This window comes from Ranitomeya imitator, chromosome 9 (assembly GCF_032444005.1).
Source record: "Ranitomeya imitator isolate aRanImi1 chromosome 9, aRanImi1.pri, whole genome shotgun sequence".
In the NCBI taxonomy this organism is placed as follows: domain Eukaryota; kingdom Metazoa; phylum Chordata; class Amphibia; order Anura; family Dendrobatidae; genus Ranitomeya; species Ranitomeya imitator.
Genome location: NC_091290.1, coordinates 147119827 through 147133031, shown reverse-complemented (window position 1 = coordinate 147133031; position 13205 = coordinate 147119827). Strand labels below are relative to the sequence as shown.

At 55.3% G+C, this 13205-nt stretch overlaps 1 protein-coding gene across 3 annotated transcripts in view; it reads right to left on the bottom strand.

Annotated features, from left to right (window-relative positions):
- Nucleotides 1-12353, bottom strand: part of WDR59 (WD repeat domain 59) — a 35790-nt gene extending 23437 nt beyond the window's left edge. For 2 of the 3 annotated variants that reach the window (XM_069739360.1, XM_069739362.1), the window contains exons 1-3: nucleotides 12275-12353; nucleotides 6671-6720; nucleotides 5810-5945 (exon numbers count right to left, since the gene is read on the bottom strand). In XM_069739360.1, the coding sequence (XP_069595461.1) occupies nucleotides 5810-5945; nucleotides 6671-6720; nucleotides 12275-12328 (240 nt within the window). In that variant the 5' untranslated portion in view covers nucleotides 12329-12353. Of the gene's footprint in view, nucleotides 1-5809; nucleotides 5946-6670; nucleotides 6721-11950; nucleotides 12102-12274 lie in introns of those variants that run through there. The other variant, XM_069739361.1, reaches the window with a different exon arrangement.
- Between the last annotated feature and the right edge of the window lie 852 nt (nucleotides 12354-13205).

Here is a 13205-nt window from a genome sequence, read left to right as displayed (position 1 = left end):
GGGAGTTTAGTCTCCTTATGAGGGACACTGCGTAGTCTAAAGCAGGACCGGAGTCCTGGTCAATGTACAGAGATTGGTTGATGATATAAATAGGGTCCATCCTTTACTGAAGCTCTGGCAAGTCCAGGTCCAAGGCAATATCCGATCCATATTCAGAGTCTTGTTCTCAGCAAATCCTTGGAGAGAGAGAGATCATGAAATGAAAACTTCAGTTTTCTAGCTGCCTGTACGTTTCTAGAATACTGGTGGCTCCTGCTAGCCAAAGGCTCCCATGTAGGAGAGGGACCATGTATATCGGTCCTGCGAGCACTTCCAGCCACAGAGTGATCACGGAGGGATTCAATCTCTTGGTCAGAGAAACCATGGGTTGCGGCAGTGACGAAGTCCACTGAGGGAACTAGGTACTCTGGGATAAACTGGGATCAGCGGCGGAGGGCTCCTGAGCTCATGTAGGGTGACCGGCTTCGGATTGGTCGTGCGCCTTTAAGACCAGGGAATACTGGTCATGCCATGTTGCAGAGTCGTTGTGCCCATTTAATGCAAAGTCGTCGCCCCTGTATGAGCCGGCCGGGTGGACCAAGATGGCCACCGGGAGTTGCAGAGGTGATAAAATTTAGCTGAGAGCGAGAAGCGCCAATTCGGGGGGCAGAGCCACAAGCACAATGTGGGCGGAGCCTCAAGACTTTCATGTATAGGCCCAAGCCGGGGCCTAAATTTCTGCAGCCGGCAGAAGCGATACCAGCAGTAAACGTGAGGGGCGTTGTAGTGGCCGAGAAAACTGAGCGCTTCTGTGCCAGGCGAGAAGCGCCAGAAAGGTGGGCAGAGCCGCCTTAAGGTGCCATAGTACGCTGCCTACACATCGGCCAAAGCCGGGGGCTACATTTTTCCAGCCGGCCGGAGCGTTACCTCAGGGAGGTGGGCCACAGGAAGGCGGAGACTGCCTGTGAAAATCCCGCTGCAGAGGCCCACCGCTGATCCACTCATCATCGGTGTGCGTCCCGGCATGGAGCCACCGCGGATGACTGCAGCATGGACGGTGCAGGGATAGAGGGATAAACCTCAATCCATCATTCCTTTGTTAGGGAGGTGGAGAGGAACCGTCCGCCTTCTTGTGCCATGCGCTTTCACAGTGGTGGGACAGTGGGGGCTGCTCGGACGCCATAGAGAGGGGCCGCTGTACAGCCACGGAGTTCAGTCCGGGTGGACAGGGCCAGTTGTCCGGCATTAGGCCTGGCTCCAGGAGAGTATACATGGAGGCGACACTCCATGTGGTCGCCTGCTGCTGGTGTGGGGAGATCGGGACCATGAAAGGAACCGTCGCCCCTGAAGTGAGCTCAGGCATGGCTTCCCACGTCGCAGGAGAGGGTACGGGGAGGTATACTCGCCGTGCTCGCCTGTTGATGGTTCGGGGAGAGATCAGAACCTTGAAAGGAACAGTCGCCCCCTTCACTCAGTTAATTAAAAAATAAAAAATTACAGAAAAGTAAAATTAAATAAAAACATTGGGGTCTGAAACAGACCCATGTGCCTCCTACAGACACTAAGCAAGAACTGGTTAGCTGAGAGCCAGCAGGAGGGTATATACTGCAGGGGAGGAGCCGAGAGCCAGCAGGAGGGTGTATACTGCAGGGGAGGAGCCGAGAGCCAGCAGGAGGGTGTATACTGCAGGGGAGGAGCCGAGAGCCAGCAGGAGGGTGTATACTGCAGGGGAGGAGCCGAGAGCCAGCAGGAGGGTGTATACTGCAGGGGAGGAGCCGAGAGCCAGCAGGAGGGTGTATACTGCAGCGGAGGAGCCGAGAGCCGGCAGGAGGGTGTATACTGCAGGGGAGGAGCCGAGAGCCGGCAGGAGGGTGTATACTGCAGGGGAGGAGCCGAGAGCCGGCAGGAGGGTGTATACTGCAGGGGAGGAGCCGAGAGCCGGCAGGAGGGTGTATACTGCAGGGGAGGAGCCGAGAGCCGGCAGGAGGGTGTATACTGCAGGGGAGGAGCCGAGAGCCGGCAGGAGGGTGTATACTGCAGGGGAGGAGCCGAGAGCCAGCAGGAGGGTGTATACTGCAGGGGAAGAGCTGAGAGCCAGCAGGAGGGTGTATACTGCAGGGGAGGAGCCGAGAGCCAGCAGGAGGGTGTATACTGCAGCGGAGGAGCCGAGAGCCGGCAGGAGGGTGTATACCGCAGGGGAGGAGCCGAGAGCCAGCAGGAGGGTGTATACCGCTGGGGAGGAGCCGAGAGCCAGCAGGAGGGTGTATACCGCAGAGGAGGAGCCGAGAGCCAGCAGGAGGGTGTATACCGCAGAGGAGGAGCCGAGAGCCAGCAGGAGGGTGTATACCGCAGAGGAGGAGCCGAGAGCCAGCAGGAGGGTGTATACCGCAGAGGAGGAACTGAGAGCCAGCAGGAGGGTGTATACCGCAGCGGAGGAACTGAGAGCCAGCAGGAGGGTGTATACTGCAGCGGAGGAGCTGAGAGCCGGCAGGAGGGTATATACTGCGGAGGAGGAGCTGAGAGCCGGCAGGAGGGTGTATACTGCGGAGGAGGAGCTGAGAGCCGGCAGGAGGGTGTATACTGCAGGGGAGGAGCCGAGAGCCGGCAGGAGGGTGTATACTGCAGGGGAGGAGCCGAGAGCCGGCAGGAGGGTGTATACTGCAGGGGAGGAGCCGAGAGCCAGCAGGAGGGTGTATACTGCAGGGGAGGAGCCGAGAGCCAGCAGGAGGGTGTATACTGCAGGGGAGGAGCCGAGAGCCAGCAGGAGGGTGTATACTGCAGGGGAGGAGCCGAGAGCCAGCAGGAGGGTGTATACCGCAGAGGAGGAGCCGAGAGCCAGCAGGAGGGTGTATACCGCAGAGGAGGAGCCGAGAGCCAGCAGGAGGGTGTATACCGCAGAGGAGGAACTGAGAGCCAGCAGGAGGGTGTATACCGCAGCGGAGGAACTGAGAGCCAGCAGGAGGGTGTATACTGCAGCGGAGGAGCTGAGAGCCGGCAGGAGGGTTTATACTGCAGGGGAGGAGCTGAGAGCCGGCAGGAGGGTATATACTGCGGAGGAGGAGCTGAGAGCCGGCAGGAGGGTGTATACTGCGGAGGAGGAGCTGAGAGCCGGCAGGAGGGTGTATACTGCAGGGGAGGAGCTGAGAGCCAGCAGGAGGGTGTATACTGCGGAGGAGGAGCTGAGAGCCAGCACGAGGGTGTATACTGCGGGGGAGGAGCCGAGAGCCAGCAGGAGGGTGTATACTGCAGCGGAGGAACTGAGAGCCAGCAGGAGGGTGTATACTGCAGGGGAGGAGCCGAGAGCCAGCAGGAGGGTGTATACTGCAGCGGAGGAACTGAGAGCCAGCAGGAGGGTGTATACTGCAGCGGAGGAACTGAGAGCCAGCAGGAGGGTGTATACTGCAGCGGAGGAGCTGAGTGCCGGCAGGAGGGTGTATACTGCAGCGGAGGAGCTGAGAGCCGGCAGGAGGGTGTATACTGCGGAGGAGGAGCTGAGAGCCAGCAGGAGGGTGTATACTGCGGAGGAGGAGCTGAGAGCCGGCAGGAGGGTGTATACTGCGGAGGAGGAGCTGAGAGCCAGCAGGAGGGTGTATACTGCAGGGGAGGAGCTGAGAGCCAGCAGGAGGGTGTATACTGCAGGGGAGGAGCTGAGAGCCGGCAGGAGGGTGTATACTGCGGAGGAGGAGCTGAGAGCCAGCAGGAGGGTGTATACTGCAGGGGAGGAGCTGAGAGCCGGCAGGAGGGTGTATACTGCGGAGGAGGAGCTGAGAGCCGGCAGGAGGGTGTATACTGCAGCGGAGGAGCTGAGAGCCGGCAGGAGGGTATATACTGCAGGGGAGGAGCTGAGAGCCGGCAGGAGGGTATATACTGCAGGGGAGGAGCTGAGAGTCGGCAGGAGGGTGTATACTGCGGAAGAGGAGCGAACTTTCTTTGTATAACTTAGTGTCAGCCTCCTAGTGGCAGCAGCAGCAGCATACACCCACGGTCTGTGTCCCCCCAATGATGCGAAGGAGAAATTGGGGGGCTCTCATCACTACAGAAATGCCAAACATGTGGGCAATATATGGTTTAGGCACACTGAGGCTCAGAAGGGAGGGGGCATTTGGATTTGGGAGCAAAGAATTTGCTTTATTTCTTTTGGCGAGTGAGGAGCCATTTAGCTTTTCCACAGCCTTTGCGCTACCAGTAACATGGAAGCTACCTATATTTCCGTTATAAGATGACGGACCTGAGTGGGTACTTGCTTTTTTTTTTTTGCAGACCGAGTTGAAGCTTTTATTGGGACATTTTACATGTTTGGGATCACATTTATCCTGCGCTCTGCGCTGAGCACTTACTTTGGGATTGCCATCTAAATCTCGGAGTGATGAGACAGATGAAACCGCTGAGGGATCCATTCACTACAACGAGGCAGCAGATAACTCTGGACTCCGTCTGGCCTCAGTTCAGCGTTGCGCTTTTCAGACGTGCACAGAACTGTGGCCGAAGGCACTTTTTTTGCACACCTAAAAAGATAAGACACCGCCGGATCACAGGTCAGACGGCGTCCACAGTGCCTCCATCTGCCTCATTACAGGGAATCTTCCGCCAGGGGTTCTGTCTGGATCACGTATATCAGATATTAACATGAAAACTCCGGTGTAAGCGCTAAGCGCGGAATAAATGTGTGCCGAGCCTTACTGCGATCTTTGGGAGGCAGAATAAAAAACAGCAGATGAAAAATTGGTTTTGTTTATTTTTCATGCCGTTCCTCGTGCGGTGTAAGTGAATAGGCGACATTATTCTTCAGGTCGGTTCGATTACAGCAATATCAGATTTATATTGGGTTTTATGTTTGGCTGCTGTCACAATCTAAGACATTTTTTTGGAAATAACTAGTTTTTGCATCATCACATTTTGAGAGCTATAATTTTTCCATATTTCGTCATGTGATGGTTTGCTTTTTTGCGGGACGAGCTGACCTTTTTATCGGTACCATTTTTTGGGCACATGACATTTTTTTGTCCCTTTCTATTCCGATTTTTGGGAGACAGGATGATCTAACACCAGGAATTTAGGAGATTTTTTTAATACCATTCCATTTGTGGCAAAATTGATAAGGCAGTTTTATTCTTTGGGTCAGTACGATTACAGCGATACCGCATTTATTTTTTGTATGTTTTGGTGCTTTTACACACAAAAAAAAAAAAAATTACAGAAAACTATTTTTGCATTGCTTTATTCTGAAAGCTATAACTTTTTTATTTTTCTGCTGATGGAGATGTATGGGGGATTGCTTTTTGCGGGACAAGATGACGTTTTCAGCGGTACTAATTTTATTTACATTTGTCTTTATTATCACATTTTATTCCACTATTTATTCGATAGTATGATTATAAATCAATGTTGCTTGCGGTCTTCACTAAAGGGGTTAACGGTGCCACAGTTTTACAGGCCATGTCGTTTCGGACGCAGCGATACCAAATGTGTACTTTTGTTCTCCCCCCTCCATAAAAATGTTTATGGGTACAATCTCTTTATTTTTAATATTATTTTGTGATATTGTTTCATATTTTTACAATATTTCTCACTTTTTACTATGTCCCTCTATGGGACTTTCACTTTCTGCAGTCTGATCGCTTGTATTGCATGGGGACAGAGGAGCATTGCTCGGTTTTACTGTCAGCTCTGCACTGCCGGACAACCTGAACGTATGGATATGTCAAATGTCGTCCAGAGGTTAAAGGGGTCTTCCCCATGCAGATCTCCAGCCCCCGGATCAGGAAAACCTCCCATAACCCAGAACAATCATTCATGATCACAGCTCTGACCGAAATAGAAGAAAACTTACAGAGGCTGCAAAAAAGTGAGTGTAGCTGTCGTGTGGGTTCCACTGCACCGTGCCGATGTCCCACTTGCTCTGCCGGGATATTTTTCGGGGGGCTTCGTTGGGGGTTTCCAAGTTGACGATGTAAAGGAAACGGCGGCTGTGACGGAAAAGACAGGCAAGAAGTAACATCACCAAGAATAAAGAGTAAGCGCCTGCGTGTCACAAGAACTGCAGCAGCAGAGGCTGGGGGTTGTAGTCCCACAAATGATTTCTTACCGACATATGATTCTACTAGTGCATGTCAGAAAGGCCACGTTCACACAGTCAGTATTTCGGTATGTGTAAGCAACGACCAGGAGTGGGTGACAATGGAGAAGTGTTTTCCACTCCTGGTTTTGGCTTACAAATACTCACGTAAAATGCAGTTTCTGCCCATCCCCCACTATGAGCGGCCACAGGGATGGAGCGACTGCCGCCTCTCCCCTCCACATCATATCGTTAAGCTCCTCGCTCGCTGCTGCCTCCACCATAAAGGAAAAGGCAGATTATAGAACTGCCAGAAAAAAACCACAGTGTGCAATGCTTCCTAATGGAAATGATCCTAATGTGCCATGTTCTATACGGTTTGTTCACTTTTTTTATTTGTTTATTATTGAGAGTGTAATGTTACCTCCATGTTATTGTAAAGGGTGACTGTTTGTAGCATTCTGACCTTATACTGTGATATTATAGGTTTGTAACTTTATCCTGTGGAATCTTTCAATAAAAAGATTTTAAAGAAAAAGAGCAGGCTAAGATACAACTAAGCAGACGGTATCACATCGGTTTGTACCTAATCCTTGGATGCTTCCCCTTGTAGATATAACCCAATAAGACACTCACCCAGAGAGGACGGCGAGCTGCCCCTGACAGTCCACCGACATCGCAGTCGCCTAGAACAATAAAGATGGAGGTCATGATGCCACAAGAAAAATCAGACGACCCAGCAACATCAGGGAGAGCGGACGTCTAGTGAGGCGCAGAGCGCCCCCAACAGATGATGTCTAGATATGGGAGAGGGCAGGGAGACAGAGGCGAACGGAGACTCGAGGGCGAGATGGGACAGAGGGGTCAGGAGACATGGGGGGTCCATAGAGGCATTCGGAGACATGAGGGGTCGGAGAGCAGTGTACGGAGGGGGGTTAGAGATGGGGGTCACGAGACCCAGAGGAGGGAGAGGGGAGGACAGCCGTGTCAGGAGACCTGAGGTGAAGCAGGGGCATCCAGAGGCATGGGGGGGGGGGGGGGGGGTTGACAGTGGCGTCCAGAGACCCAGGGGTGGAGAGACAAGGATGTCCAGAGACATAGGGGTGGGGGAGTGGACAGGGGCGTCCAGAGACCCGGGGGGGAGGTGAACCAGGGGCATCCAGACACATGGGGAGGGTGTGGACAGACACATCCCCAGACGTGGGGAGCAGGGGTGTCCAGAGACATTGAAGGGGGGGGGGGGGGGGGGTGACAGGTGTCAGAGACATGGTGTTGGGCGTGTGGACACAGGCATCTCGATACCCAGGGTTGGGGTAACAGGAGGGTCCAGAAACATGGGGGAGTTAGGGAGGCAGAGGCGTCCAGAGACATGGGGGGGGGGGGGGGGGGGTTAGTGTAGACAGAAACGTCCCTTCACCCAGGGGTGGGGTAGCTGGACAGCAGTGTTTCGAAACCCAAGACAGTGAGAGGTGGAGGAGATTGACCGTTGTGGAGATTGATGTCCCGAGACATGGAGGGGGGGCAATATCAGGAAATCTGGGGGCATGCAGAGGGGTCCAGAGACATGGGGGGCAATGTCAGGAAATCTGGGGGCATGCAGAGGGGTCCAGAGACATGGAGGGGGGGCAATATCAGGAAATCTGGGGGCATGCAGAGGGGTCCAGAGACATGGAGGGGGGGCAATGTCAGGAGACATGGAGGGGGGGCAATATCAGGAAATCTGGGGGCATGCAGAGGGGTCCAGAGACATGGGGGGCAATGTCAGGAAATCTGGGGGCATGCAGAGGTGTCCAGAGACATGGAGGGGGGGAAATATCAGGAAATCTGGGGGCATGCAGAGGGGTCCAGAGACATGGAGGCAATGTCAGGAAATCTGGGAGCATGCAGAGGGGTCCAGAGACATGGAGGGGGGGCAATGTCAGGAAATCTGGGGGCATGCAGAGGGGTCCAGAGACATGGAGGGGGGGCAATGTCAGGAAATCTGGGGGCATGCAGAGGGGTCCAGAGACATGGAGGGGGGGCAATATCAGGAAATCTGGGAGCATGCAGAGGGGTCCAGAGACATGGAGGGGGGGCAATATCAGGAAATCTGGGAGCATGCAGAGGGGTCCAGAGACATGGAGGGGGGGCAATATCAGGAAATCTGGGGGCATGCAGAGGGGTCCAGAGACATGGAGGGGGGGCAATGTCAGGAAATCTGGGGGCATGCAGAGGGGTCCAGAGACATGGGGGGCAATGTCAGGAAATCTGGGGGCATGCAGAGGGGTCCAGAGACATGGAGGGGGGGCAATATCAGGAAATCTGGGAGCATGCAGAGGGGTCCAGAGACATGGAGGGGGGGCAATATCAGGAAATCTGGGGGCATGCAGAGGGGTCCAGAGACATGGAGGGGGGGCAATGTCAGGAGATCTGGGGGCATGCAGAGGTGTCCAGAGACATGGGGGGCAATGTCAGGAAATCTGGGGGCATGCAGAGGGGTCCAGAGACATGGAGGGGGGGCAATGTCAGGAAATCTGGGGGCATGCAGAGGGGTCCAGAGACATGGAGGGGGGGCAATATCAGGAAATCTGGGAGCATGCAGAGGGGTCCAGAGACATGGAGGGGGGGCAATATCAGGAAATCTGGGAGCATGCAGAGGGGTCCAGAGACATGGAGGGGGGGCAATATCAGGAAATCTGGGGGCATGCAGAGGGGTCCAGAGACATGGAGGGGGGGCAATGTCAGGAAATCTGGGGGCATGCAGAGGGGTCCAGAGACATGGGGGGCAATGTCAGGAAATCTGGGGGCATGCAGAGGGGTCCAGAGACATGGAGGGGGGGCAATATCAGGAAATCTGGGAGCATGCAGAGGGGTCCAGAGACATGGAGGGGGGGCAATATCAGGAAATCTGGGGGCATGCAGAGGGGTCCAGAGACATGGAGGGGGGGCAATGTCAGGAGATCTGGGGGCATGCAGAGGTGTCCAGAGACATGGGGGGCAATGTCAGGAAATCTGGGGGCATGCAGAGGGGTCCAGAGACATGGAGGGGGGGCAATGTCAGGAAATCTGGGGGCATGCAGAGGGGTCCAGAGACACGGGGGGCAATGTCAGAAAATCTGGGGGCATGCAGAGGGGTCCAGAGACACGGGGGGCAATGTCAGGAAATCTTGGGGCATGCAGAGGTGTCCAGAGACATGGGGGGCAATGTCAGGAAATCTGGGGGCATGCAGAGGGGTCCAGAGACATGGAGGGGGGGCAATGTCAGGAAATCTGGGGGCATGCAGAGGGGTCCAGAGACATGGGGGGCAATGTCAGGAAATCTGGGGGCATGCAGAGGGGTCCAGAGAAATGGGGGGCAATGTCAGGAAATCTGGGGGCATGCAGAGGGGTCCAGAGACATGGGGGCAATGTCAGGAAATCTGGGGGCATGCAGAGGTGTCCAGAGACATGGAGAGGGGGCAATGTCAGGAAATCTGGGGGCATGCAGAGGGGTCCAGAGACATGGGGGGCAATGTCAGGAAATCTGGGGGCATGCAGAGGGGTCCAGAGACATGGGGGCAATGTCAGGAAATCTGGGGGCATGCAGAGGTGTCCAGAGACATGGAGAGGGGGCAATGTCAGGAAATCTGGGGGCATGCAGAGGGGTCCAGAGACATGGGGGGCAATGTCAGGAAATCTGGGGGCATGCAGAGGGGTCCAGAGACATGGGGGCAATGTCAGGAAATCTGGGGGCATGCAGAGGGGTCCAGAGACATGGGGGGCAATATCAGGAAATCTGGGGGCATGCAGAGGTGTCCAGAGACATGGAGAGGGGGCAATGTCAGGAAATCTGGGGGCATGCAGAGGGGTCCAGAGACATGGGGGGCAATGTCAGGAAATCTGGGGGCATGCAGAGGGGTCCAGAGACATGGAGGGGGGGCAATATCAGGAAATCTGGGGGCATGCAGAGGGGTCCAGAGACATGGAGGGGGGGCAATGTCAGGAAATCTGGGGGCATGCAGAGGTGTCCAGAGACATGGGGGGCAATGTCAGGAAATCTGGGGGCATGCAGAGGGGTCCAGAGACATGGAGGGGGGGCAATGTCAGGAAATCTGGGGGCATGCAGAGGGGTCCAGAGACACGGGGGGCAATGTCAGAAAATCTGGGGGCATGCAGAGGGGTCCAGAGACACGGGGGGCAATGTCAGGAAATCTTGGGGCATGCAGAGGTGTCCAGAGACATGGGGGGCAATGTCAGGAAATCTGGGGGCATGCAGAGGGGTCCAGAGACATGGAGGGGGGGCAATGTCAGGAAATCTGGGGGCATGCAGAGGGGTCCAGAGACATGGGGGCAATGTCAGGAAATCTGGGGGCATGCAGAGGGGTCCAGAGACATGGGGGGCAATGTCAGGAAATCTGGGGGCATGCAGAGGGGTCCAGAGACATGGGGGGCAATGTCAGGAAATCTTGGGGCATGCAGAGGTGTCCAGAGACATGGGGGGCAATGTCAGGAAATCTGGGGGCATGCAGAGGGGTCCAGAGACATGGAGGGGGGGCAATGTCAGGAAATCTGGGGGCATGCAGAGGGGTCCAGAGACATGGGGGCAATGTCAGGAAATCTGGGGGCATGCAGAGGGGTCCAGAGACATGGGGGGCAATGTCAGGAAATCTGGGGGCATGCAGAGGGGTCCAGAGAAATGGGGGGCAATGTCAGGAAATCTGGGGGCATGCAGAGGGGTCCAGAGACATGGGGGCAATGTCAGGAAATCTGGGGGCATGCAGAGGTGTCCAGAGACATGGAGAGGGGGCAATGTCAGGAAATCTGGGGGCATGCAGAGGGGTCCAGAGACATGGGGGGCAATGTCAGGAAATCTGGGGGCATGCAGAGGTGTCCAGAGACATGGGGGGCAATGTCAGGAAATCTGGGGGCATGCAGAGGTGTCCAGAGACATGGGGGGCAATGTCAGGAAATCTGGGGGCATGCAGAGGGGTCCAGAGACATGGGGGGCAATGTCAGGAAATCTGGGGGCATGCAGAGGGGTCCAGAGACATGGGGGCAATGTCAGGAAATCTGGGGGCATGCAGAGGGGTCCAGAGACATGGGGGGCAATATCAGGAAATCTGGGGGCATGCAGAGGTGTCCAGAGACATGGAGAGGGGGCAATGTCAGGAAATCTGGGGGCATGCAGAGGGGTCCAGAGACATGGGGGGCAATGTCAGGAAATCTGGGGGCATGCAGAGGGGTCCAGAGACATGGGGGGCAATGTCAGGAAATCTGGGGGCATGCAGAGGTGTCCAGAGACATGGGGGCAATGTCAGGAATTCTGGGGGCATGGAGAGGTGTCCAGAGACATGGGGCTCAATGTCAGGAAATCTGGGGGCATGCAGAGGTGTCCAGAGACATGGGGGGCAATGTCAGGAAATCTGGGGGCATGCAAAGGTGTCCAGAGACATGGGGGGCAATGTCAGGAAATCTGGGGGCATGCAGAGGGGTCCAGAGACATGGGGGGCAATGTCAGGAAATCTGGGGGCATGCAGAGGGGTCCAGAGACATGGGGGGCAATGTCAGGAAATCTGGGGGCATGCAAAGGTGTCCAGAGACATGGGGGGCAATGTCAGGAAATCTGGGGGCATGCAGAGGTGTCCAGAGACATGGGGGGCAATGTCAGGAAATCTGGGGGCATGCAGAGGTGTCCAGAGACATGGGGGGCAATGTCAGGAAATCTGGGGGCATGCAGAGGGGTCCAGAGACATGGGGGGCAATGTCAGGAAATCTGGGGGCATGCAGAGGTGTCCAGAGACATGGGGGGCAATGTCAGGAAATCTGGGGGCATGCAGAGGGGTCCAGAGACATGGGGGGCAATGTCAGGAAATCTGGGGGCATGCAGAGGGGTCCAGAGACATGGGGACAAGGGAGGCATGCAGAGACATTCCGCTGCACTTGTACACTGTGACAAACCAGCAGCACAGGGAGGGGAGTTGCTCTGTACATCACACTGCGACAAACCCTCAGCAGAGAGAACCCTTTCCTTCTTCTTTACACATTTCCCACAGATAGCAGTGCAGCAGATACATATTGCCATGCTGTGACTTGTAGTTGCCTGGTAGAGGAAGGAGTTTTCCCGGCATGCTCTCTGCGGTCCCATGGAGCGCAGTTCAGGGCTGCACATGCGCAGTGTGACCAGGCTGCACTCCTTCGCTTCCGATAGTGTCACTGCCCTGACATCCGGCTGAAGCTCCCGGGAGGTCCCCGCACAGGACGCTTCTCCTTCCCTCCACTGACCTGCGAGTCGCGGAACTCCACCACCACGTTCTCGCTGCTCCAGTGAGCCGCCATCTTTCCGGCCAAGCAGCGGAAACAACAACAAACGTTCTGCGCCATCACGTCGCCGTCACCTAGCAACGACGTCACGCAGGCGCAAGGTGTTCTGGGAGTTGTAGTTTTATACTTCTACTTGTAATGCTCAATGTGGCCACCAGAGGTCAGGAGGGAGCAGTGTCAGAATCTCTGGGTAGTTCACCTTTTTAGGACGATTTAATGGACAATTCAGAAGAAACAGATGTATTGTCACAGCAGCATCCAGAGGTGCGATGCCTTCATCCTGGAGGTCTGCGGGGTAGAGGCCCATTCACATGAGCCGATTATTGCTCCCATACATTGACCGCGTTTTTCAAGCGTTGGATGTTTTTTTCTGATATTAGAATAGTTGCAAGCAATAGATGTGCTGCCGACAGGTAGTGTATGAAGACGTCTCACGGCTCTGCCCGTCCATACACATTAGATGCTGTCGTCTTCCGCCATCTCTCCCGTACACACGAGCTCCTGTGTCCTGTATGACAAAGGCCGAGGTCTCTACTGGAGATCGATGTGACTGTCAGTCCTGAATCCAAAGCCAAATCCTCGGCCATCAGTCCGCCGGCGGCTCGGACACATTGGACCATCGGCCGAATCATCAATATTGGCGAATATTATGTGATGTGTAATTAACAAATAAAGCTGCACTGTGTAACGCTACAGCACAAAAACATGAACTATACGGACTAGGAATGACATTACTGCTGCAGATAATGGGGGAGCAGCCCCGGACAGAAATCACACGGGAGGTTCCCAGCAGAGAGAATCGCCTTATCGTGGCTGCGGGTCACACAGCACCTGGCCTATTTATCCCTTCATTATTCCTATTACCTAGAGCAGTAACGTCACTCATATGTCA